We start from the raw sequence: 26,306 nt of genomic DNA, 5'->3' as shown, positions 1-26,306 counted from the left end.
ATGGGAAATCAATCAAGCTGCCACAGTCAGTGACTGTGCCTGCACAGCTATATAGATCCTACATGCTGAGCCCTGAAGTCCTGGTCACTGGGTAGGCAAAGTCTGGCTTTCTGTTGCCTGTACACCTTCCCGAGCCTGAAGGGTGACCCAGCTCCTTCCATGACCAAAGAAGGGTGGCAGCAGGCGCAGGAGGTGCCAGATGCCACATAAATGGGAGGCCAGGAGATCAGTCATACTCCTGACCATACACAGTTTACATCTGCCCTGCAAGGGGAGGTTTGACATAAAGAAGTTTTTCAAGCTGTTTAGAAATACCGGACAACTCAACAGCTGCTTAAAGATATTTAAATTCACGTACTGCACTTCACATCTCACAGACCTTTGTATCAGGTCCAGTCCTGCATTGGCACTGCTGAGGCAGGCTTTCATTCACACAGAGCTATCTGAATCATTGGAGCAATAACCTATACCCTCAACCCCAAATAATTCACAAATACCTAGCACTGGGAGGTCTGGTTATGACTAAGTCATTTGGTATTATTTTTGTAAATCAAGAACTAAATTAAGTTTCAATTTGCACAATTTGCCAATGCAATAGAAATACTGCATTTTAATTAAAGGATTAGGACACCTTCAGGTAACAATAACAATAACAAACAACTTACAAGCAGGAATAAATTCATGGAAAAAATCAAGAATATTAATGGGAAAAAGGGAAAAGTTTAAAACATACTTTTAATAGTGTATCTATCATTTAATGCAACTTAAAGGTAATACTTTTTTCTTCTTCCTTTCTGTGAGTAGTTACAAAGAAATAAATGAAAATATTCAGCTTGGTTGCTTAATGCCATTACAGACAGAATATTATTTTTGTTTAATGTAAACATGAGTTCCAGAAACCTATTCTGCTGTCTAAACTGCACTCAAATATACTATACCAGATAGATCTGGAATAGTACTGCCTTAGTTTGCAAGATAAGCATTGCATTTGCATTCCAGGCTCTGAGGGAATGCGTAGATGTAGTCGCTAAGCCTCTCTCAATCATATTTGAAAAATCATGGCAGTCAAGTCAAGTCTCCAGTGACTGGTGAAAAGTGAGTATCACATTCATTTTCAACAAGGCTAAAGGAGGACCCTGGGAACTACCAATGAGTCAGCCTCACCTCATTACCCAGTAAAACCACAGAACCTATCCCGCTGGAAGTTATGTTGAAACATATGGATGACAGGGAGGTGATCAGAGATAGCCAACATGGCTTCATATAGGGCAAACTGTGCCTCATTCATCTAGCGGCCTTCTATAATGGAGTGACAAGAGCTATAGATGTCATCTACCTCAGCTTCTGTACGGCTTTTGGCACAGTCCTACACACCATCCTTGTCTCTCATTTGGAGAGATACGGGTTTGATAGATGGATGTTTATATGGATAAAGAACCGGCCATGTCCAATGAATTACAGTCAACGGTTCAATCTCCCAAGTGGAAACCAGTAATGAGTGGTGTCCTCCAAGGGTGCATACTGGAGCCAATACTATTTAATATCTTCATCAATGACATAGGCAGCGGGATTGACCTCAGAAAGTTTTCACATGAACCAACCTGACTGGCACAGTTGATTCACTTCAGGGAAGGGATGCCACTCAGAGGGACCTTGACAGGCTGGAGGAGCAGGCCCATGCAGACCTCATGAAGTTCAACAAAGCCAAGGTCTTGCACCTTGGTCAGGGCAATCACCAGTATTACAGGCTGGGGAATTGAGAGCAGTTCTGCAGAGAAGGACTTGAAGATACTGGTGGATGAAAAATTGGACATAAGTTGGCAATGTGCACTTGCAGACCAGAAAGCCAGTTGTATCCTGGGCTGCACAAAAAGAAGTATTGTCAGCAGGGTGAGGGAGGTGATTCTCCTCCTCCACTCCACTTTCAGGAGACCCCACCTGGAGTACTGCATCCAGCTCTGGGGCCTCCAGTACATGAAAGACCTGTTGAGTGGGTTCAGAGGAGGGCCATGAAAATGGTCAGAGGGCTGGAACACCTCTCCAGTGAAGAAAGGCTGAGGGAGTTGGGGTTGTTCATCCTGGAGAAGAGAAAGCTGCAAGGAGGCCTTCTTATGGCCTTTCAATATATAAAGGGGCTTACAAGAAAAACAGAGAAAGACTTTCCCTGGGCCTGTAGTGACAGGACAAGGGGCAACTGAAATAGGGTCAGTTCAGACTGAATACAAGGAAGAAATTTTTTACAATGAGAGTGGTGAGACACTGGAACAGGTTGTTCAGAGATGTGGTAGGTGCCCATCACTGATGATTGTATCAGGTTTATAAGGCAAACTAGCAGGGGGGCTTGCAGAGCTGGCTTCTGTGAGAAGACACCAGGGGCTACCCCCATGTCAGACAGAGCCAGTTCCAGCTGGCTCCAAGATGGACCCACCACGGGTCAAATCTGAGCCCATCAGTGCTGTTGGTAGGGCCTCTGAGACAACATACTTAAGAAAGGATAAAAAACACTGCACTACAACAGCTGAGAGACATCAGTGAGAATATGTGAAAGAAAGAACCCTGCAGACACCAAGGTCAGTGAAGAAGGAGAGAGAGGAGATCCTCCAGGCATTAGAGATTCTTCTACAGCCCATGGAGAAGACCGTGGTAGACCAGATACCCACTCTGCAGCCCATGGAGGACCTCATGCTGGAGCAGGTAGATGTGTGCTGAGGAAACCTGCAGCATGTGGGCAGCCTGTGCTGGAGCAAGCTCCTGGCAGGAACTGTGGAGAGGAGTCCATGCAGGAGCAGGTTTGCTGGCAGGAACTGTGACCCCGTGGGGGACCCACACTGGAGCAGTCTGTTCCTGAAGGACTGCACCCTGTGGAAAGGTTCGACACTGGAGTAGTTCATAAAGAACTGCAGCCCATGGGAAGGACACATCGGAGAAGTTCGTGGAGGACAGTCTGTCACGGGTGGGACTTCATGCTGGAGCAGGAGAAAAGTGTGAGGAAGGAGTGGCAGAGACAACATATGAAGAACTGAATGCAACCCCCATTCCCCTCATCCGTTGGCACTTATTGTGGTGGGGAGGTAGGGAACTCAGGAGTGAAATTAAGCCTGTGAAGGGAGGGGTGAGGGGAAGGTGTTTTGGGGTTTGTTCTTGTTTCTTATTGTCCTACACTGTTGGATTGGCAATAAATCCAACCAATAACCGCAAGCTGAGGGGTTTTTTGCCCATGACAGTAATTGGTGAGTGATCTCCCTGTCCTTGACCCATGAACTTTTTGTCATATTTTAATCCCCACCTTGTTGAAGGAGGGAGAGTGATAGAGTGGCTTGGTCCACACCTGGTGGCCAGCCAAGGTCAATCCACCACAATGGGCTTTGAGCAACCTGATCTAGTGAAGGATGTCCCTGCCCATGGCAGGGGAATTGGAACTAGATGACCTTTGATGGTCCCTTCCGACTAAAACCATTGTATGAGTCTATGATATTGGAGAAATGTACAGTTTCTTTTGCTTATGTACAAATGAAACATGAACAAAGAAACAAAAGAAACCAAGCCCACCCATATGTCTATTTGTCTTTTAGAACAAAGTCCTTTTTATTTTTTAGGTCTATTACATTGTGGTCATTTTGTCTGAAATGGTCTACAAGGGTCTGGACTATACGTAGTGACTTTCTAACACAAGTACATTTGTAAGTGCATCATTTTAACAGGCTTCTTGCTGCCATTATTTTTAGTCAGTACTTTTCTGCACTGGATTAGAATCAGAGGGCTAACAGGAACAATATAAATTGCTAACACTGATGCTGTGCAGCTGCTCTTTCCACAGCAGGCTAATGATAAAATGTGAAGGTCAGGTATCTCTAAATTGTATATGGTGAGATAGGAGTAGAGCACTAGAATAACCATGAATTCTCTTTTTAATCTGGATCCCGGCAACAAATCCTTTGTTCTCTTACCTGCTAAAGCAGGGAGTAAAACTGCTGCCTCCGTAATTTGTGCTGTTTTTTTATTCAAGGCTCAGCATCCAGTGAAAGAACAGCCTATTAAAATAGGCAGCCTGAGCTGTTCAGCAGAAAAGTGAGTAACCTAACCCACCAGTATGCAGCAACAGCCACAATGGGAGAGACATGGAGAGGTTACATCTATTATGTTTTACAGTTTTACAAAACTGAGTATAGAAACAGATACCAGGACATGATCTAGCGTATAACAGTAATAAAAAGAAAGTTGCCCAGAATAAGATACTCGCTCAAGATTGGCTCATTGTCTTGTAATATTTTGGGGATGTGCCATATTCCACTTCAATAACAATTGAACATTACAATAGGTAAAAAAAAATAATAAATAAATCCTCTCCAAAAGGAATCTGTCTGCAAATAAAGCATCTGGAATGTTTTAAAATGAATCAAGAGTCCAAAATGCTAAAGAGAAAAGCAGGCCCTTTGTGGGGGAAAAAAAAAAAAGAAGAAATAAAACTCTAAAATTACGAAAAATGTGGAAGGAGATGGTGGTACACTTTCATTGAACTAATACATTTTCTTATAGTGGATTTAATTTATGTATTCAAGTCCATTGTTAATCAGACATTCAACATATTAGCAACTCTATTACACAAAAAGCAGAAACACTGGCAGTAGGAGTATTATTCTGAGTGATAGAATATACGGTATCAGTGCTTCCATAAGAACCACTAACAATGTAGATGAACAGTATTTTTACTTGCAATTACAGCTGCAGTCATTTTAGTGTGACACTAAGGATCAGTGCTGTCTGTGAATCCCTGGAAGTCTTGCTGCCTCTTTCTATACTTTACCACGACGCAGGTAGCTACACCACAACTACTGATAAAACCTTGCTGTATTTGGAGATGGCTACTGGTGGAAAGAGCAGAGTAAAAACTTAAATGGAGAAGGAGCAATTCAGAGGTGAGAGAGGCAGGTGTGGTTTTTTACAACTGCAATATATTAAAAAAAAAAAAGATAAACATCATTTTAGTGTCTAAGGCTAGCATTGGAGTGCACATAACTCGTTCAAGACAACAGAGTAGATAAGCAACCCAGAAATTAATTTATTGATTTGCAAGTAATTTTTACTACCTGAAGAGGAATCACGTTTTCCTTCCAAGCTTATTAGTGATTTCCATTACAAAACACCTTATTTTATTCTAGATTCAACCTACTTAAATGTGCCTATATATGAAGTAAAAAGGAATGTGGCTGCTAACAATAGTGTTGTTTGTTATATCAGGGTTGAGATATCTAAGATTGACTCAACTCGAACAAATAAAATAAGACTTGTACTTACCGATATATCATCACTGAAATCTATTTCATCCAAATCAAGGTATTCAGGGGCTTCCATTATTCTTCTATGGACATTTTGGTTGAGTCAGCACAGCAGTAAAGACCTAATTAAGAAAAGAGAAATGGATTGTCTACTAGAGAGTCAAAATCACACAGAAATGGTTTAATATAGTTGCTGTATTACCGAAAACAGTTAACTTGTACAGTAAAGTCTTTCATAACATAATCCTAAAAGCTAAATATGATTTTCCATCTTTACTTTGCACATTAAGAAGAAGCCACTTCAATTTTCAGGGAGAATAGCTAAGTGATACTTGACCTGGAAGCCAAAAATACTCTATTCAGCATCACTCAGTCCTTCCAGAAGTTCAATATAGGTGTAAAGACCTAATCTTTAGACCTTATAGGTGTAAAGACCCACACCATAAGGTTGAGCACCCTTATGACCCTGCAACCACAGCTGCATTAATGATGCATCTTCTCTTAAGAATGCTACTACTTTACTGGCTTGAAGACAGCAGCTTCTGTTACTATAGTTCTCTGCTCAAGAAGGCAGAAAAGAACTGAGCATCATGCTGTGCGCAGAAAACCAAATCCTACCACACCTTATCTCCACTTAGAAGCAGACTAACACACAATGCAGTCAGTGCTTTATAGTGGACGATTTATCTCTCCTCAGCCTGCAAACGAACTTCCCCCAAAACACTAAGGCAAAAGCAGAATTATATCAATGTGCACTGAGTATCAGAGGCCTTAACCATTTTCTCACAGCAGGGGAAAAAGAAAACTCTCTTGCAAAGCAAGGAATTTAGCTGGAAAAGTCAATATATAATTCTGAATAAATTGCAGCTTAAACAGCCAGAAGATCAAAGACAATAAAACCCTTGTTACCTTCTTAACACTAACTAGAATGAACATGCATTATCACTACAGACAAGTATAACAATAGTAAAAGTGGAAAAGGAAACTATTTTAAAAGAAACTGAAAAAGAAAAGCATGATGTATTTTTAAATAATGTGAGGTACTACATAAGTGTTAAGTATTGTTCCGGAAGCAAATTAAATCCTTCCAGTACATTTTACATAACAAAATTAATTCCCTGAAGGAAAAAAAAAAATTATACAAGCCCAGTTTATTCATATGACATCTGCCAAGAAATATGTTTATGAATAATGAAGTCAGCTGTGCAGACCTAAATAAAACCATTGTGTGAAACATTCATATGCAGTTAAGAATGTCCTTGGATAAGGGATTTGAAGAAAACACTTTTCTGCAGGTGTTATGTTTACTGGCAAACAAAACCTACATCATTAATCTTCTTTGTAACACCTCACCAAAGCAGAAAGCTGATCGTAAGACACCTGTTCTTGAAAAGTTATGAAGAGAACCAAGAGGCGAATCTAGAGTTTAAAGCTGAAAGAGCTGGAAAAGCAAATTCTTATTTCTCACCAAGTTATTACTGAAGGTAAAGGACTATTCAACACAATTTTCTCTATAAATGAATGTGCTGGTTTTGGCTGAGTTAATTTTCCTCACAGTAGCTGGTATGGGGCTGTGTTTTGGATTTGTGCTGGAAAAAAGTGCTGATAATACAGAGATGTTTCGGTTACTGCTGAGCCGTGCTTACAAAGAACCAAGGGCTTTTGTGTTCCTCAACCCCACCCCACCAGCGAGTGGACTGGGGGGCACAATAAGCTGGGAAGGGACGCAGTTGGGACAGCTGACCCCAACTGACCAAAGGGGTATTCCATACCATATGGCATCATGCCTTCTTTCAGTGGGAAGAAGGAGGAAGCCAGGGACCTCTGGAGTGATGGCACTTGTGTACCCAAGTAACCATTACCTGTGATGGAGCCCGGCTTCCCTGGGGATGGCTGAGCACCTGCCTGCCCATGGGAAGTGGTGAATGAATTCCCTGTTTTGCTTCGCTTGAATGTGCAGCTTTTGCTTTACTTATATCTCATCCCACAAGTTTTCTTGCTCTTACTCATCTGGTTCTCTACCCCATCCCACCAGGGGGGAGTGAATGAAAGGCTGTGTGGGGCTTAGTTGCCAGCTGGGGTTAAACCATGACAATCAAAAAGAAAAAGTGAAAAAAACCAAACAACCAAAAAACCCCAGGAGTTTTCTTTAATGTATTAGGGTATTTCTGCTCCTTGCAATATGAGAAGGAACGAACTCTTAGGGAGGAGGAACTGGGGGGGAAGAAAGCATGTAAAACAACTTCAGCTACCTATTACTGGCTCTCACTGCAGAGAGAGTTGAGTTCATTAGACCTGAGTGAAGGAAAGGAGATGGCTACAAAAAGGTAAAACCAGTATAAAGCCCTCAGTCCAACTTGATATGAGGAAACAGAAGCAGCTACAATGTGAAACTAATTGGAAGCTTTTAATTTTGCACCGTTCCCAAATGCTAAACTCATTCTTAGAGGGAAACATTAAATCAGACAAAATCCTTGCAATGCAAGCAATTAGCTGTTGTGAAAAGGCGTGAGCCATTCAAGTCTACAGGTTCTTTTCCACATTAGAGGTTTTCCATTCTTAACAGAAACATAGAATTTCAGTGTATTTTTTTAAGGTTTATTGCACAGCAAGGTTTTGGTAGCAGGGGGTTTACAGAGGTGGCTTCTGTGAGAAGATTGCAGAAGCCATCCCCATGTCGAATAGAGCCAGCACCAGTCAGCTCCAAGATGGACGTACCGCTGGCCAAAGCCGAGCCCATCAGTGATGCTGGTGGTGGCTCTGTGATAACATATTTAAGAAGGGGAAAAAACTACTGTGCAACAGCAGCTGGGGGAGATGAGTGAGGAAATGTGAGAACAGCCCTGCAGCCCCCCAGGCCAGCGCCGCAGGAGGGGCAGGGGGGGCTCCAGGGGCCGCAGCAGAGGTTCCCCCCAGCCCGTGGTGAAGACTATGGTGAAGGCCATGGTAAGGCAGGCTGTGCCTCTCAGCCCATGGAGGTTAATGGTGGAGCAGATATCCACCTGCAGCCCATGGAGGACTCCATGCTGGAGCAGGTGAATACACTCAAGGAAGGCTGTGACCCTGTGGAGAGCCTGTGCTGGAGAAGCCTCCTGGCAGGCCCTGTGACCCCATGGAAACAAGCTCACACCGGAGCAGGTTTCTGGCAGTACTTGTGACCCTGTGGAAAGGACCCACACTGGAGCAGGGGAAGAGTGTGAGGAGGAAGGAGCAGTGGTATAACATGTGATGAACTTAATGCAACCGCCATTCCCCACCTCCCCGTGCCACTCAGGGAGGAGGATGCAGAGGAGTCAGGAACAGAGGAGTGAAGTTGAATTTGGGAAGGGAGGGGTAGGGGGAAGGTGTTTTAAATTTTGTGTTTGATTCTTACTATTATACTCTATTTTTAATTGGCAATAAATTAAACTAATTTTCCCCAAGCTGAGTCTGTTTTGCCTGCAATGGTAATTGGTGAGCAACCTCCACATCTTGATCCCAACCCATGCACTTTTTAATCTTATTTTTTCCCCTTGCCCTGTTCAGAAGGGGGAATAAGAAAGAGTGGCTGGGTGGGAGGCATCTGACGGCCAGCCAAGATCAATCCATCACAGTGTCCCTCACAGAGGTAAAGACAAATTGTCAGTTTATCACTGTGACTATTGATAGCAGCTCAAACCAATTATATCAGTTTTAGAAGCAAGTTAAATGCCAACTGTATATGCACTGTGCTACACAAAATTACAGGACTGTAAAATCTAACCAGTATCATTCCACAAGGTGATATATGTATGAAGATAATTAAAATACAGCAGTTTAAAGGTTAAAGACATGGACCATATCACATACAAATAGCCTAAAACCAAACTAAAGCTTCACTGAGTTTCAGTTTTTCACTGGAATTAAATGGATTAAAAAAAACCCTACCCAGTATGTTTAAAAAACAATGGAAGAAGTAAACAAAGCTACTCTAAACATGCCACATAAATAAGCCAGAATCAAGAAGTGACCTAAAATTTTTGTTTTGCAATTAAAACTGATTTATTCGGCTAAAAAACTCCATAGCTTTAATAAAAAACTACTATTCCTGGTTTCCACATATCTCAAGATTTTAGAACAAAAAGATCTCAACCTTTCAAACTTTTCTTTTAGTTCTACATTGCAAAAAGCCATCGAGGCAAAAAAATGATGCACCCATCCCTGACTGACAAAACGACTGTGCTTCACCTAGAGATATACAACACTCATCCTGCCAGTCTTTCAACATTTACTTCCCTAAAATGTTACCTTGTGCCTTCTCAAAACATAAAGACTATGAAACACACAAAGTTGAAGAGGAAGCTGGTAACCACAACAAACACATCTTCTCTATGGAAAACTTAACTTTCTGATGATACTGCTCAATTATATGTAAAGAAAGGGCAAGAGACTCATGCATTCAATTTGCTATAAGTTTTTCATTTTTTTCTTGAGGTAAAACTGGACAGCAACTCAGGATAAATACTATGACCAAATCAGATATCCCAAGACTATACTTGGAGTCTTATTCAAGAGGTGCACTTTTTTTGATACAATTTAACACAGTAGAACTACACCATATATAATGAAAATCATATGGTAAGGATAGTACTCAGACTATTTTGGGACCTTTGTAATGGCTGAAACCAGCATATCACCAGAAGTATAAACATCTGAATAGCATTCACAAGCAGATCATAAGCACAACTGGTCAAATTCAAGGCAACAATAATTGCAAGCAAAATTGCAACTGCCAGCAATGGATGATATGAGATGAATAATGTATTTCCAGCATCAACACCAAAGCAATACAGATGACTCTGTAGCCTACCAACAGAAATGTCTGACATTTAACTGGTCTATTTTCCTAAATGTATTTTGGAAGCTAGTCATCAAATATTTCACAAAATTTTAACCCCCAAAAGGGTATTTCTCTGGTAATCTGGCCTGCAGAAAGACACATAAACATTTTATATAGGTAAAAGAAATCCTGTTTGCTCTCAGGATTCACAGTTAAAAGAAGAAAACCACATAAACATCACCTATATGTACTCAAGAAAAAATGATATTTATAGTTCCATGAAACAGTTCTACCAGGAGAAATCATCCAGCTAAGAACTACCACACAAAAATGTGGTGATAATAGTACCAGTACAATAACATATTGCATATGTTGCATTGCCACAGATACTAAACAGTGATCAGGTTGTAAAATAAAGACAAAAATGCCCCAACCTTCCTGTTTTCATACAACAGCAATAATCCTTATTGTTTTTCCACAAAAAAAAATTCTCTGCTGTTGTCCTTCTCAGATAAAACTATCCTGTTACTGACAAATATTCCATACAATTAGGCGAATGAGGAAAAAAGGGGGCAAAGAAAGCAATTCCCAGTGAAGTAATAGTAAAAAGAAAAGCAATGAATTACTAGACACAGGGAACAAATCCATCAATTTCTGCAAACACTAGAACTCCACTCCAGACTGACGGCATACATTACTTACAGGTGAAATGCTTACACTATTCACAGATTTCTTTTTTAAAGGTAGATCAAGCCTTGGATTTGTCCCAGCACACCGTCTCAAAAAAACAGTCACACCAGCAACAATCCCTAGGGGCTGGTGTGCCTCTTGAGGATGAAGGCTTAGTGTGGGAATGGCCGGAATGCTTTAAAAGCCAGTCCTTTCTCTGACTGTGTTGTGAAGTCAATGGCCATCACCTTACCCATACTAATGCACAGCAGGCAAGAACAAGGCCATACAGGTGAGTATTTGCTGTCAATTAACTGAGTGAACAAAGAGACTGGTATGACAGGCAATACATAAGCAAGCATCAGGTTCAGTTTCTTGTTCTCCTTGCTCAGTGAAAAATCATGGACTAAAATAGCACAACTGATTTGTAGCGACTGCTTTGTAACAAGGTTGTAGCGAATTCGGTAACTTCGAAAGGAATCTGATCCATTACCCCTGCCAAAAACAGTCTCAAGTGCCACACGTGAAAGACTAGATCCAAGAAGAAGCACAGGGGAGATGTCCTTTATTGAGCCAAAACAAAACAACCAATTGAGAATGTATAATTTGAATTATTTATGGATACATAAATAACAAGAACAAATAACAATAAGAAGATCTGCTGTCAATTAAATGCCTACTGCATTTGTCACTTCAAGAAATCCTGCTAAATGCCACATGGGACTTTATTTTTCTCATCTCAGAACTACTATACCAAAATATTTGGGGATTTACTTAAACTTTCAATCAAATATAAAGTAAATCAGATGTCAATACTTCTATAGTGGTTGGCAGAAGGCTGTTAAGCACAGTTAATATTATAGATTTAGGCTTTAAATTCCAAAATGCCATAACGGGAATAAGGTTACATTTTACAATTATAGGTCTGAGATAAGAAAACAAACATGTTGCCCTTTTGTAAGTATCAGAGGCTATAATAGCTCAAGATGAACAAGATTCATGGGCAGAAAGACTTTACATCTTTAATTTAAGCACACAGTATGCTTAAATTTTTTAAATGTTTGAAATCTGGTAAATGTCTGATTTTTATTCCCTAACATTAAAAATACCAAGATCATACAACCAAGTTTCTTCACTTTCAAACAAACACAACAGTGTAATGTTACATTATGTTACATCTACTTAGCATGCAGCGAAAGCCCCAGCACCTGACTAACATCTACAGTTCAGGAAGGCACATCATCTGTCAGCAGCAGGGAACAGCTAGACCTTTGAATTCTGTTCCTCCATCCTTATATTCCACTGTAACAGTGAAGCCCTACCAAAAAATAATTTGGCCTTGTGACCCTATTTACTACATAGTATAAGGAAAGCACTATAGTATGTTCAGAGGCACTGCTGTAATTAGGGGATATGAAAGCTGGACTGTTGAAATGAAGGCAAGAAAGCCTCGCCAGTGAGTCCTAGCAAAGCTAGCTGGGGCTAACACCACCACTTTCCCAGCTATCACACCTCTTACTGGTTCTTATGCTCCCCAGTGCCTAGCTGTGTGCTGTCTCTTATTAAAGACTACATGTTCTTTGAGACAGGTATTGTGTTGTCACTCTACATTTGTCCAGCTTTTCACATAGCCTGTGTCCTTGTCTGTTAGCAGACCTCCATGGTAAAAGAGTATTCCAATTAAATAATAAGATGTGAATACACTGCAATGGACTCTGGAAGAGGTCACATTTGAAGCTTTGTAGAACCACAGAACAACTGAAAATCTTGATTTGCCAAATACAGATGGCTCCTCCACAAGCCATAAATGTGGGGCATTCAACACAGGGAGGAAGCCTGAAAGACACAGAAAGCTTGCAGTTCATCTTTTTGGAATAGAACAGAACAGAATATGATAGAATGGGATGGAATATTTGAGTTAGAAGGTACCTACAATGATACCTAGTCATAAGCAATGCTTTAAATTTAAAATTATACATACATGCACTCTTAGAAGAGTTCAGCTTCTCATTCATATTTACATTCTCTTTTTTATCTCTATGGGGCAAATTACTTGGCTATAATCAATAAACATTCGAGCACATGACTTTGAGAATGTGAAGGGCGATCCTGCAGATCAAATAGAGGTTCCTTTGTGTTATAAACATACCATCTTAGCTTCATGCATTCAAACAAAATGACAACTTGACATATGGTTAGACTATGTTGGCTCTTTTAAGTCATATAAGGGTTTGTGATATTAAAATGCAGTCTGAAGTGCATTGTGCAACCCATTTTTCTTACTTTCTGGGGCTCCCAAAGTGTTTTTTTCTAATTGTGTTAAATAACATTTTTTCTATTTTCTATTACTTGTCCTGCTGTATTGTCCATTACTGACTGAGCACCTCTCTTGTACTAGTTTATTTTATTTACCTTTCTTTCTTCTACATAAGCCAATAAAAATGTATCATGTACAGGAAATTACCTGTCCAGTCAAATATAATATATAAAAATATAAAGGGAAAGCTCAGTAGGAGCAGAGAAAAATTTTAAAGAATAAAGATGGATTTTAAATAACAATTCATTGTAAAAAAAAAAAAAAAAGTTAACAGTGAGGCTGAAAAATGATGTGATTTATTTCAGTGAAGGAATGAATCCTGAGACCAGGATTACCTTATCCCTTATCACATTTATTCAGAAGTTTTCCTGAGTTTAAAAGTTCACAGCAGTAATTCATAACAGCATGATACTTCTAAAACATTTAAAAATAAAAGCACTGCTTTTAATCACAACACAAGTACCATCAGTGCAAAAGCTACACTGATAGGATGGGAAGAAGGAATGCAGCAAAGCACGACACTTTCCCAAGACCAACAGATGCTACCTTTACAATTCAGAAAAACTCTGCATTCCAGGCATGCAGAAACAATCCACCCATAGCCCCGAAGAGGCACAAATACCAAGCCCAGTGCTGTTCCTTATGAAGTCAATACACATTCAGCACTGGTTTTAGATAAGAATAAATGTATTTGTTTCTAGCCAAACATAATCAAACTTCTTCTAGTCACCTACCTAGACCTCAAGACCAAATATTCATCCATACTGCTTGGACATAAAGCAGTTCTATGGAGTCTTAAGGGAGGTGAGTCAGCAAAGTGTGCTCGCAGCCCAGAAAGCCAACTGTATCCTGGGCTGCATCAATAGAAGCATGACCAGCAGGTCAAGGGAGGTGATTCTCCTCCTCTGCTTCTGTCTTGTGAGACCCCACCTGGAGTACTGCATCCACCTCTGGAGTCCTCAGCACAGGAAAGACATAGACCTGTAGGAATGGGTCCAGAGGCAGCCCACAAAAACGATCAGAGGGCTGGAACACCACCTCTCCTAAGAGGAAAGGTTGAGGGAGCTGGGGTTGTTCAGCCTGGGAAAGAGAAGCCTCTGGGGAGACCTTATTGCAACTCTTCCATACTTAAAGTGGGCTTATAAGAAAGATGGGGACACTTTTTAGTGGGGCATGTATTGATATAACAAGGGGTAATGGTTTTAAACTAAAAGAGGGTAGATTTAGACTAGCTATAAGGAAGAATTTTTTTACAATGAGGGTGGTGAAACACTGGAACAGGTTGCCCAGAAAGGTAGTAGATATCCCATCCCTAGAAATGTTCATGGCCAGAGTCTAGTTGATCTAGTTGAAGATGTCCCTGCTCACTGCAGGGAGGTTGGACTAGATAACTCTTGTCCCTCCCAACCCAAACTATTCTACAATTCTATAATTTCAAAGAAATCATGTGGAGGTATGTAATAGTGTATCGTTCACCTACTCTATCTTCTACCGCCATGAATTGCATGGAAAATCCATCAAAACTTGAGGCATTTTAACATCAATTAACAATAATTACAGTGAATGATACTATGTAGTCTGTAAGTAATATACATGTCAGGATGTACACAGTAAAGTATGCTTAGTAAGACATAGCTCATGTTTGTTGGGGTTTTTTTAGCACACTGGATAGTACTCCACATAAGCTACCACAGAAGGAAAGTGTTAGTCCAAGGGTGACATCTGAACTCCAGTAAAGTACATGAAAACTTTGCCATTAATATCTGTCTGATTAAGACATCACACACTTTAAGGCAAGACATGACTACCTGGCTCTTAGGAAGTACTTCCTTCCTGCTTTTCTAAATGCTACTCCATTTAGCACTCTCATGAATAACCGTTACATTTAATACTAAAAAAGAGTGTTTCTACTTCATTCCAAAAGAAACCCTAACAAAAAGGAATCCAATATTCAGGCTACTGAGTGATCTGTCTAACTGAAGAGTCGTTTTTACTGAAACACAACTTGAAAGACACCTGTTCACTGCAAATCACCCCAGATTCCTCATAATAAAACCCTCCTTTCCACCCCACAGTTTCATATTTCCTTCAAGACTGAAGCACAAAGAAAACTGGACTCCAAATATTCAGCCAGAATATATGCACTTGAGCATTCTGGAATGAGGCTTACAAAAACAAACTTGTTTGTTTCAATTAGCCTTGAAGGAGAAACCTTTGGAGTTGGAAATTAATAGCTGTTATTTTAAAACTGAAACAGCATACATGATTCAAGCACTGTACAAAAGCTCATGCACTGTCTGCTTCACTTTAACGACAGGATCAAAACAAACAAAAGGTCAACTGATTCTCTGAAAAAGAGATATTGCATTGGCTGTATTGGATTAATTTATGTTTTTATTCCCTTTGAACTACTACAAGGCTATTTGCTTTTAATATGAAATACCTTCCAGTCATGCAAAATTCATATGCTTACTTTATGGTACTCTTGCTTATATGGCAACTGTTTCAGTGATTTCACACCAGCTACCTCTTTCTATGGGCTTTAATACTCATCAACATGCAGATCAAAACCAGATGAAACAACTCCTCTCTGTAAATGACATACGTACATATATGTACAAATGGAGGGGAAGACTCGACAAAAACTCCACAAGAACGAACACAACAACAAGAATATATGCTGTTCCATTACCATAAGTTATTTCTATAATGCCATAATTTGTAGTGATCTAGTGACCACAGAGGCCAGAGTAGGATAGTAGCGGTACTTGGATACTCTGTGTGCAAGTGGAGTGGGACACACAGCTGGTGTCTTGGATGCAATTTGCAACCAAACTTCTAGCAATGCAGGTGGTGTGATTTACTCCAACTTCTAATTTTTGAATTAGAAGTGGAACTTTTGCATTAGAAGTGGAACCTGGTCTGGCTCTGCCACTTATCCACTTGCCAACTTGTGCTAGTAAGAAAAGCAGTGCTTTAACAAAGGTACCATGCACAGAGGTACAGTTTCTACTGAGTGCACTTCAGCAGCATCCTTTTCTCTCCACTATGACATGTGGTTACACTTCTCGCACACAAGGACCACAAAGTAACTTTGACCATTAATTTCTATAAGCTCATTCCTTATTTAGTAATTTTCCATATAAAAAAGAGATCTTACCTCAGAGGGAAGATAAAATGAAACAATAAACTGTTCATTCTTCTCAACCATTTTTTGTTAAAGGGCATTGAATTCACCAAGTGTGGAAAATAACCTGTAGTTCTACTTATTTCAACTGCTGCTTTCATCCCACTTACCTAAGCTGTGGAGTACTACTTCTTGCCAGCCACTGACCCTATTTGGGCATGATGGCTGCTCTCTTCACTTGTTTAGAAAGGGTCTTTAAATGGTAATGAGCTTCTGCTTCTTCCTTTAAACTGTTCCATGAATATGCATTTAACCTCATGTTATCTGTGGTTGCATCTCATTCTCAACACATGAGTTTGTTCAATCTTCCTGCTAAACATTTTGTGACAGCATGACTCTAAAATGACAAAGTGTTTCTGCTTAATGTAGAGAGTAAGTTCTCCAATCTCTGTTACAGGAGAAATACCGATGTCTATTTAAAATTATCTACTTGTAAATTTGAAAACCAGTCATCTAGAGGCATATGAAATACTTACAAAAAATAAAAAAAGCAAGCTACTTGAAGTGTGACGTTCTTACTGTTCAGGAATGAAAGAACCGCTTTTTCCACTCACAAAAAAGATCAGCACCTTTCCCATGAAATATAATTGATCTTCTCATATGAAATGTTCTAATGATTTCAAAAAAAATGGACATTTCAGGCAAACAGTGCTCTTACAAGCAGAAATTTTAACAGCAAAGACTGAATTTAAAAAATATTTTTCCAGCAACAAAAACTGGTTTTCAGAAAAGGAAAATTCATTTTCCTAAAGTAAAAAGTGAAAAAAATGAGAAAAATATTTTTAACAGCTTCATAAAGCTTCAGAAATAACTCATAAGTAGATCAGTCTTACTCCCAAAAAAGCACAGAGTTGTTGATGTTAAAGCACAGAACATCTTAGGCTGGAAGGGCTTGCCTGAGACCATGTAGTCCACCCCCTCTACTCATTCAGGGTTAGCTACAGCAGGTTAAACCCAGGACTGTGCCCAACTGGATTACGAGTGTCTCCAAGGATGGAGTGGAGACTCTACAATGTCTCTGGGCAACCTGTGCCAGTGTTTGATCAGCTTCACAGTAAAAAACTGCTTTCTTGTGTTCAGATAGATTCAATGTGTCTCACTTTGTGACCATTGCCTCTTGTCCTGTCAGTGGGCACCATAAAGAAGAGCTTCACTCCCTCTTCTCATTCTATCCCATCAGATATTTATATACACGGGTAAGAAGCTCCTGACCCTTCCCTTCTCCAGGCTCAACAGTCTCAGCTCTCTCAGCCTCTGTTCATATGAAAGACTCCTGTCCCTTAAATATTTTCATGTCTCTGCATTAGACTTGCTCTAGTAAAGTCCATACCTGTCTTGTACTGGGAAGCCCAGAACTGGACCCAGTACTCCAAGTGTATTCATTGGGGCTGAACAGAGGAGAAGAAGAAGGACACTGGCAACACTCTGCCTAAAGCAGCCTGGAAGGCTGTTGGCTGCCTTTGTCACAAGGGCATGTTTCTGGCTCATGGTCTTCTGGGTGTCCACAAGTTCCCCCAGCTCCTTCTCTGCAGAGCTCATTTCCAGCCTGTTGGCTCCCAGCATGTACTGGTGCGTGGGGTTATTCCTTTCCAGATGCAGGACTTTGTATTTCCCTTTGTTGAACTTTGTGTGATTCCTTTCTGCCCAGTCCATCAAGCCTGTTCAGGTTCCTCTAAATGGCAGCACAACTCCCAGTTTTGTATCACCTGCAAACTTAATGAGACTGTGCTCTGTCCCATTTTTCAGGTCTGTTTAACTGCCACCGTGAAGACTTTAAGCAGTACTGGCATCAGTACTCACTGCTGAGGTAGACCCTGGTGACCCACCTACTAGACTTTGTGTTGCTGATCTCAACCCTCTGGGCCCAGCAGCTCAGGGAGTTTTGAATCCATCTCCCCCTCCTCTTCTTTCACCCAAACTTTGTCAGCTGGTCTATAAAGTTGTTATGGGAAACAATGTCAAAAGCCTTAGCAAACAACATCTGCTTGCTCTCCCATCATCCAGCAAGCCAGTCAACTAGTTGTAGAATACTGTCAGGTTGGTTAGCCATTGTTTCCCCTTCATAAATCAACACTGACTACTCTAGATTATTTTCTTGCACTTCATGTGTTTGGAAGTGCTCTGCAGGAAGATTCTCTCCATCACTTTACTAGAGATTGAAGCGAGGCTGATCACTGTTTTTCTGCAGGTTTTCCCTCTTGCTTTTCTTGAAGACAGGAATGACATTTGGTCTCCACCAGTCTTCAATGACTATGACTTTCCAAAGATAATCGAGAGTAGTCACACAATGACATCAGCCATCCCAGCACTCATGGGTGCAGCCTGTCAGGCTCTGCGGACTTGTATGTGCCCTGTTTACGTGCTCCCTAACCTTGCCCTTTACCTTGTCTTCTTTCTCCTCCCTCCTTGCTCCAGACCTTCCCTCTGATCTTGGGTGCCTGGGATTCCTGCAGCCTGTCATATCAGTACAGACTGATACAAGGCATCAAGTACCTTGGCCTTTTCTGTGTCCTTTATCACCACTCCCCCTGCCACATTCAGAAGCGGTTTCATGCTTTTCCTGGTCTTTCTTTTGCTGCTCATGTACTTACAGAAGCTGTTTCTGTTACCCTTCATACCCTTTTTCAGACTCAACTCCAGGTCAGCCTTGGCTTTCCTAACCCTGTCCATGCAAGATCACACAAGAACTCTATACTGTTCCCAGGTCACCTGCCCCTGTTTCCAGCTCTTGTACATTTCATGTCTAAGTTCAGTCCCTCCTGGCTCATCCATGCACCAAGCAGGACTGGCTCCTGCTCCCTTTCCTTGAATTCCTGCTTGTTGGGCTGGGCTTTTCTTGAGCTTTGAGGTGATCCTTGTATATCAACAAGTGCTTTCAGACTCCTCTTCTTTCCAGGACTGTAATGCATGGGATTCTTCCAAGCAGATCTCTGAAGAGATGTATGGACTAGTATTGGTGGCTGTTATGTTAACAATGACTTCTTTCTTTAGGCATTTATTTTCTATTACTTTGCTAGCTTACAAATTTGTGTGAAACTAAATAAAATGTAGTTTACATTTCAAACACTGGATATCATGATGCTAGTAATGTAGGATATCCAACATTGAGAACTAAACCCAAGGCAGAAATGAAGACTAATTTTGCATTTTATATACATTTTTAGAGGCTGGCATGGTTTCAATGCTTTTTCATTTTAGTTTCCTTCTTATATATTGAAGTATTTAAGAGAGAAAAGAATAAAAAGAGACAATACTGTTTAAAGACTTCTGAGGGTGTGTAGAAACAGAAATACCTATCAAAATAATTGTGTAATCATTACATAAACAAGCTGCAATTATTATGGTTTCATTGTGCTGCTCATTATGACCAAGATATCCTGTTTGTTCTGACTGTTCAAACAGAAAAAACCCCAAACCTATTCATGAAAGCAATTCTTTACAGTGTTTCAAGAGGAAGCTGGAGCTGGTAAACACATGTTCTTATGGGAAATTGCCATAATCCTGACTATATCCCAGAAGGCTCTGAAAATATTTCTCACAAAGTATCTTCTATAAAATCTAGAACATATGTACAACAGACTATGTTTCACATCCTTTTAAGGATCTTGCTAGACTAACGAAGAGGACATTGCTCTTGCATTTCCTTTCAAATGTCTGCTTTTTGCTGTAGGTATTCTGCAATACTTGTTTCCTTTCCTGTTTTCATGATTTCTGCACTTCCATCAATCTGTGAAAGAGTCCATGAAAGTTTACATCCAGAACCCCATTGACAGCATCTTGCTGTAGGCTTCTAATGCAGTATATCCAGTGCAGTCTATTGATAAATGCATTTCATTACGTTTGTACCATTAAGCTCCTACCATTCTTCCAAGACAATTATCAGAGAAATCAATACAGTTGTTATTTTTTATGTGGTGGCTAAGAGGTTTTGAAATTGATCTTACAGGTTTTTTATTACTATTGACTGATACGTCAAAAAGAACGCAAACAGATCAACACAGCTCCCTTACTAATTGTCATTCAGCTAAATATCTATAAGCCATTAGGGACATCTAAAAGTCACAAATTTCTGGATAGAGAAGACTAACATTGATGAAAATTTTAAAAAACTTCACCAGTAGAAAAATGTAGATCACTCTTTACAGTCTAAAATGGACAGCATGACTTCCTCAGTTATTTTTTTTCTTCACTACTTCTTTTCTGAGTTTTCACTCTCTTCCATCAAACAGGGCAATTCAGTTAAAGGAAATGAGATCACACAGACATGGAAACATTCTAAATGCAACCAGAGAAAAATGCAAGAAATATCTTCAACTTTCTACTCTAAATACAGTTCTTTCATATACCAAATCACACACCTAGCAATTAGTCTTCCTACAGAGCTCTGTGATCCAGTATCACCTACTATAATTATCTATTTTTACCAAAACCAGAATCAGCAGCAATCAGAACTCTGCCAGGGCTACTGTGTATGTTCTATCTGAAAACATGCATCACCCCCTCTCTCAAATGCTATTTTTTCCAGAATTGCTTACCAGACAGATGGACAGGCAGCCTCATTGTCTTATACTCAGTGGAGCAATACTGACTTTTATGATTTGTGCAAGTTTAAATTATGTGCTTAAAAAATAGCACAGATAAGGAAAGGGGATTGGTGCACTTCTGCCCTGTGTAATTTACTACATTTGTAAAAAGTGGATTTAGAACTCCTCCATTCTGATTTACCAGTATTTTACTCTCTCCATTTTATTCTCTACTTACTCTGTATTATAGAAATAGCTGCAGAAAATGAAGGAGAAAGAGAAAAGTATCAGACTTCTAATGAACATACAGAAATCTATAACTGATGTCCTCCATGTTTCAGTATCATAGATGGTAAGATTAGTTTTTAAACCAGTGTGCTTTCCTTACCACATGTGAAAATACTGCAATAGTATTTTTAACTTTTTGGATGTCAGTTGGCCACAATGACTTGCTACTACAGTTGGAAAACAGACCACAAATGTCCTACTGCTAAAGTTTAAATTTATCTCTTGGGTTTGACTCCACACTATAAATTACTAAAACAAACAGAAAAAACCTTTTCATTTGCACTTCTGTTACTTTCCATCCAGGACTCTACTCTCCAGACAACCATTCAGGCTCCCCTGCTCCATTACATGTGACTCTCTTAAAGCCCCAGATTTTAAGTGCTCTGCCTAAAGGAGTCTAGCTACTTCTGTGGGTGTCACTGTTAATTAAGGACACATGGAAAGGAAACGAAGGAGCCAAAAAGCAGCCTTGTTGTCTGGAAAAACACCAAAATACGTGGACATGGGTGACAACAGTAGGAAAAATCAGAGCTGGATAACAGAAAACATTAGCAGCTGAGAGAAACAGCCTAGTGCCTCTTGTTCAAGCGTATGAAGAAGCTGAATGACTCAAAAATCAGCCTCCAATGAATGAAAACTTAGGGCACTGACCTCAAAGTCTCAAAGGTAGCGAAAAAATGAAAACATTGACAAGGATGAGCCTATTGAAACTGTTAAAAACACCTTTTATTTTCTTTTTATATATTCTATTTATACATTCTATTTAAACTTCACTGAACAAGAAGTCATTCATAAAGTATCAAACTGCGTAATGAGCTAGACAGTGAGATCTAGGAAGCTGAACAGCTAAAGATGATCAGACAGGGTCTGGTGATAAATGAGAATGGGACAACAGAGGTACATAACTGTACTTATATACTTATGTATTGACTGATTTCTGACTAGGTTTTTTACTCAGCGGTAGCTTCATTTTTGCTCCACACCAACGTTTCCATACCAGTATACATGTTCAAGGCAACAGGAAAGCATGCCAAAAATGGGTCTGATCTCTGGTAACTATTAACTCCAATTAAATCCAATTCTAATTCCTCTAATTCCTAGCTGCTAGCCTTCACAAGTGATATTATGCAACCATATCACTTAGGATGACTCTGAAAGGGACTGTAATGTAAGATACAGAAGCTGTATGACCGAGCTGCTTATCGTACAAAGAGAAGCACTGAGCTATCATCTTCATTTCCAGTCCTCCCAGCTCCTCCACCTCCACCAAGATAGCCCGCACTGCACTCTTGAACTCTTCTCTAGCAGTGACTCTTGGGCCCACCAGGAACAGCTGTTACATTTAGTACAATCTGTTGACAGGGATTATTGGAAGAATGTATGGCCAAATACCACAATCTCTGTTTTTTCACTTAAAATCATAACAACCAACATTTCTACTCCTAGTTCTAGAAGGGTGTAAAAGAATAAAATTAGAAACTGGAATACATCTATTTACTGAGGCAAAAAACAAACTTGAGAACATTTGGCAGACAACAGCTTAGCTTCACAAGCAAATATTTAGTTATCTGCAAGTGACAAGTAAGCAGAAACACTGATTGGCCAGATTTGGTTTAAAATCTGCACAAGTAATTTAGCATCAATGTTATAATGTTTAGTTTTTAAGTAAACAATACTGTCATAGGGAAGCTTGTGCTTGTGGATAGTAGCACTGTAATTTGTAGTTTTATTAACGTAATTTTCTGCATCTATAAAGCACATCATCAGTCTTGGCACGTGACCAAGGTACAAGTGCAGTCACTCTACTGGGAACAAATGCAGTTGGCTAAGCAGTGTTATTCCATTTTTCCAGCAAAGCAGTACTTATTTTATGGCCTCTTTTTCCCATGCACACATACACTGAAACAAGCACCAACACTCCAGGTAGGATCTGTCCCAGTTTGACGAAGAAAATACACCTTCAATAGTGTTCAGAACAAATAAGCACCAGTTACAACTGTTTAAGAGATTATTCCTTTTAAACCAGCTCCAATCTTTTCCACTCACTAGTTGCAAGGTAAAGGGGCATTACAGCTGGTGAGCAAGAAGGAACAAGGATTTCCTGGTTCATATATCCTACTACACAGAAGAAAACTTCGCCAGTCCCAGAATGTGAATTGTGGAATACTGTCAAAGCTGAGAACCTTATGTGGTCCAGGATGTTCATATGGTGTTTCAATTATACAGATGATTCACTGATTTTTATCATAGCCATATAGTCTGAAAAGGAACTCTGGATTCCAGTGTCAGTTCAGCACTCAGCTGCTACTGATGAATATGATCTTAGGTTGCTTGTTATCTAGCAAATCTATCTTCCACCTGAGTGGAAGACCTGAGTATTCTTGCTACTCAAAAGTCAGCTGTAACTCACAGGAATGCTATCAGGAGATGAGAGGTGATGTCTTACAATTGAAAAGAACCCTGGCTGGGCAAAGAAAAGACTGCATTGTCTGCAGCAGTCAAGTTCTCTGTGAACTAGTGATTCAGGCTCATGTAAAATATGAATGTCCCTTATGTCAGCAGCAGCAGTTCTTTTTTTTGTGAATAGCTGTCATATCATAGTAAAGCCTTATGTGAACTACAGTACAGATACTGTGCTGAACAGGTAGTTATTCAGACATATAAATTTTGCAACTTTACTGCCTTAAAACCAATATTAGGTTTGGAGAAGGCAGAATAACAGGGGCAAGTGAATTCTGAATCTGCCTTAAGTCCTGGATCCGACAGTCTCCAACCCTCATAGCCAAGTTCTTCAACTTTTCTTCTCGGACCATTTAGGAAGAATTTCACCCACTTCGGCTGCCCAAACACTCAAAGGTTGAACACAGTTACAAGTGCAGATAAGCAACTGAGTTTTGTGGCAGTACTGTTCTTTGTGGATTTGCAGAAACACATGCAAAGCTGCAAGAAGTGCTGGACAGTCAAACAAAGAAACTACTAAGAGGCTTATGGGAGAGTTTCATTGAGAGATTAGGCACATCTATAGAACTGTAAGTGGTAAAGACAATAACCTCTCCTCTAACTGATAGATTCAAAGAGGCCAGCACCGAAATACTTACGAAGCCACATTCTTCCCTGCAAGATGACTCAACTTTCCATTTGCCTGCAAGTTAGTTAAGGCTTGTACAAATTCTCTAAAATTGTAGCAGGACCTTTTAAGCAGTTATTTTCCATACTAGTGAAAGTAGATCTAAGTCAGACTGTTGAGAATCAGCTGGCAGTCTCACTAGGACAGAAAATACTGTTGTGTATATATGGAAACTGAGTGTGTATAACAAGCAATTCTGCAGAATATCATGCTTTATCTAGTATACCACAGAACATAAAATTCAGATTTACACTGAACAACCAGACAGGATTTGCTGCTAATGTAACTGATTCATCTACCCACCTGAGAACCAGAGCTTCCAAATCAGCCAGTCTCCAAAACTGAACTCAGGGGTAGGTGCTTTAAGGCACCAAAAGTCGTGACATAAGTGAACTTTCCAGTTCAGAAATCTGAAAAGCTCCCTTTGAGTCTAGAAAAAAAGCAAGCCCTGATTATCCTCCTCCTTTCACCAATTAAAGATCTAACAGTTCTGGCATCAGCTACACTGACTCCAAATCACCGCCTCTCAGCCAGAACAGGGTGCCCTAGAGTACTCCACAGGGTGTGAGTGAGGGATGCAGAAAAAAGTATACTAAATTTAGTTTTCAAAGCGAGAAAGAGAATGACCTCCTTCACTCTGCAGAACTGTGCAGGTGATGTAAACACAACATTGGTGATTTTTTCACTTCCTCAATTTTATGGGAGCGATTTCCCTCAGAGCAGGTTATTTATTATGTTGCCATCCTGGAGGCCTATGTCTAGAAAAATTGTAATCTGCAAGTATTTTTAAAAGATTTTGTAAGTGCTGTAATTTTTCAAGCATTTTGTTTGGTTTAAACCACTACATTGACAGGAAAAGAATTTTTGTGTCTCTTGATCCTGGTGAAACTTGCATTTTTCACGTTGTATTTGGAGATCTAAAATACACTTAGGTAACATTATATTACACTATACCTGTAGCTAAAACATCGTTTTCACTTTCTTCCCCTTCACAGCAATCAATCTTAACATGTTATTAAAATTTTAAAAAGAAGAAAAAAATGCTTTTCTTAATTTTTATTCCAAACTGTTTCAAGAGCCAAAATTTACAGCAATGGTTTGATACTGCAATATTTTCTTATGGAGGTTCTAGTAAGATTGAATTTATGATTATTCACACTGTACTAGCCCCATAATCAAAACAACCTCTGAAACGGCAAGATCTCAGTAATACGTAAAAAGTAGCTCTGTTAAGAAGGTCTATGAAACGGCTTTTTTCCTTTGCTTATTGAAATGGTGAAAAAACATGAAGGATGCAGTATCAATGAAAGGACTAAAGCAAAGCAAAAACAACTGAATCAAAGGAAAAAAAAATTATATATCCTATCAAGCTATGAATATGATTAAATTAGACCAGAAGCACAGTCTGGAACAATCAGTAATAAAATAGAACAGGTATAACAGTGGGAAATCTGCTATTGATATATTTTGGAGCACTGAATGTACAAAGGCTCAAGTTTAAATTGTGCAGCTAGTAACTAGTTCATTGTAGCTCCTCTGTGCTTTAAAAATATTTTCTTAAGCTGAGCTACCCAAAGAAGTCTTCCAATACATTTGTTTTGAATATTGGTAATTTAACCCTAACACTAAACCTAGGTTAAAATAATATATTCACATACAGACCAGGACATTGTGTATGACATAACTTTCCATGGAAAATTATGACTGAGCAGAAACAACAGGAATTAACGATTCTGTTCTTAGGTCATTTTAGAAAGGTGAAATCTGACCAGAAAAGCTTGCTTAACAAAGTAAGCTTAAAAGATACTTACCTTCCTTCTCTACTTTCTGCAAAATTTTAGGGGAAAAAAGCTGCTTGTACTCCAAAGTGTGACTCCTTGGAGAAAATGCACATACAATATTTGCAATTACAAGGAAAAGCCCGCTGCAAATTGAATTTATGACTTCACAAGTGAAAATAGAGCAGCTGAACTAACAAAATCAGGTTGAGTGTTGATTTTTTTTTATATAACTACCTCTTATATCAGTAAATTCTATGGCAGAAATAAATTTTATTTCATGTTACCTATCTGTTCTACTTTAAATACGAATGGCAATGCAGCAAGTCCATAAATGTGAATC

At 39.6% G+C, this 26,306-nt stretch overlaps 1 protein-coding gene across 4 annotated transcripts in view; it reads right to left on the bottom strand.

Annotated features, from left to right (window-relative positions):
* The window catches only part of SNCAIP (synuclein alpha interacting protein), a 91,302-nt gene that overhangs the window by 48,755 nt on the left and 16,241 nt on the right, over positions 1-26,306 (bottom strand). For 3 of the 4 annotated variants that reach the window (XM_005234955.3, XM_055791412.1, XM_055791413.1), the window contains exon 2: positions 5,296-5,398. In XM_005234955.3, coding sequence (XP_005235012.1) covers positions 5,296-5,352 — 57 coding nt within the window. In that variant the 5' untranslated portion in view covers positions 5,353-5,398. Of the gene's footprint in view, positions 1-5,295; positions 5,401-26,306 lie in introns of those variants that run through there. The other variant, XM_055791414.1, reaches the window with a different exon arrangement.

The sequence above is a fragment of the Falco peregrinus genome, chromosome Z (assembly GCF_023634155.1).
Source record: "Falco peregrinus isolate bFalPer1 chromosome Z, bFalPer1.pri, whole genome shotgun sequence".
In the NCBI taxonomy this organism is placed as follows: Eukaryota; Metazoa; Chordata; class Aves; order Falconiformes; family Falconidae; genus Falco; species Falco peregrinus.
This window is presented reverse-complemented; position numbering and strand designations above follow the sequence as displayed.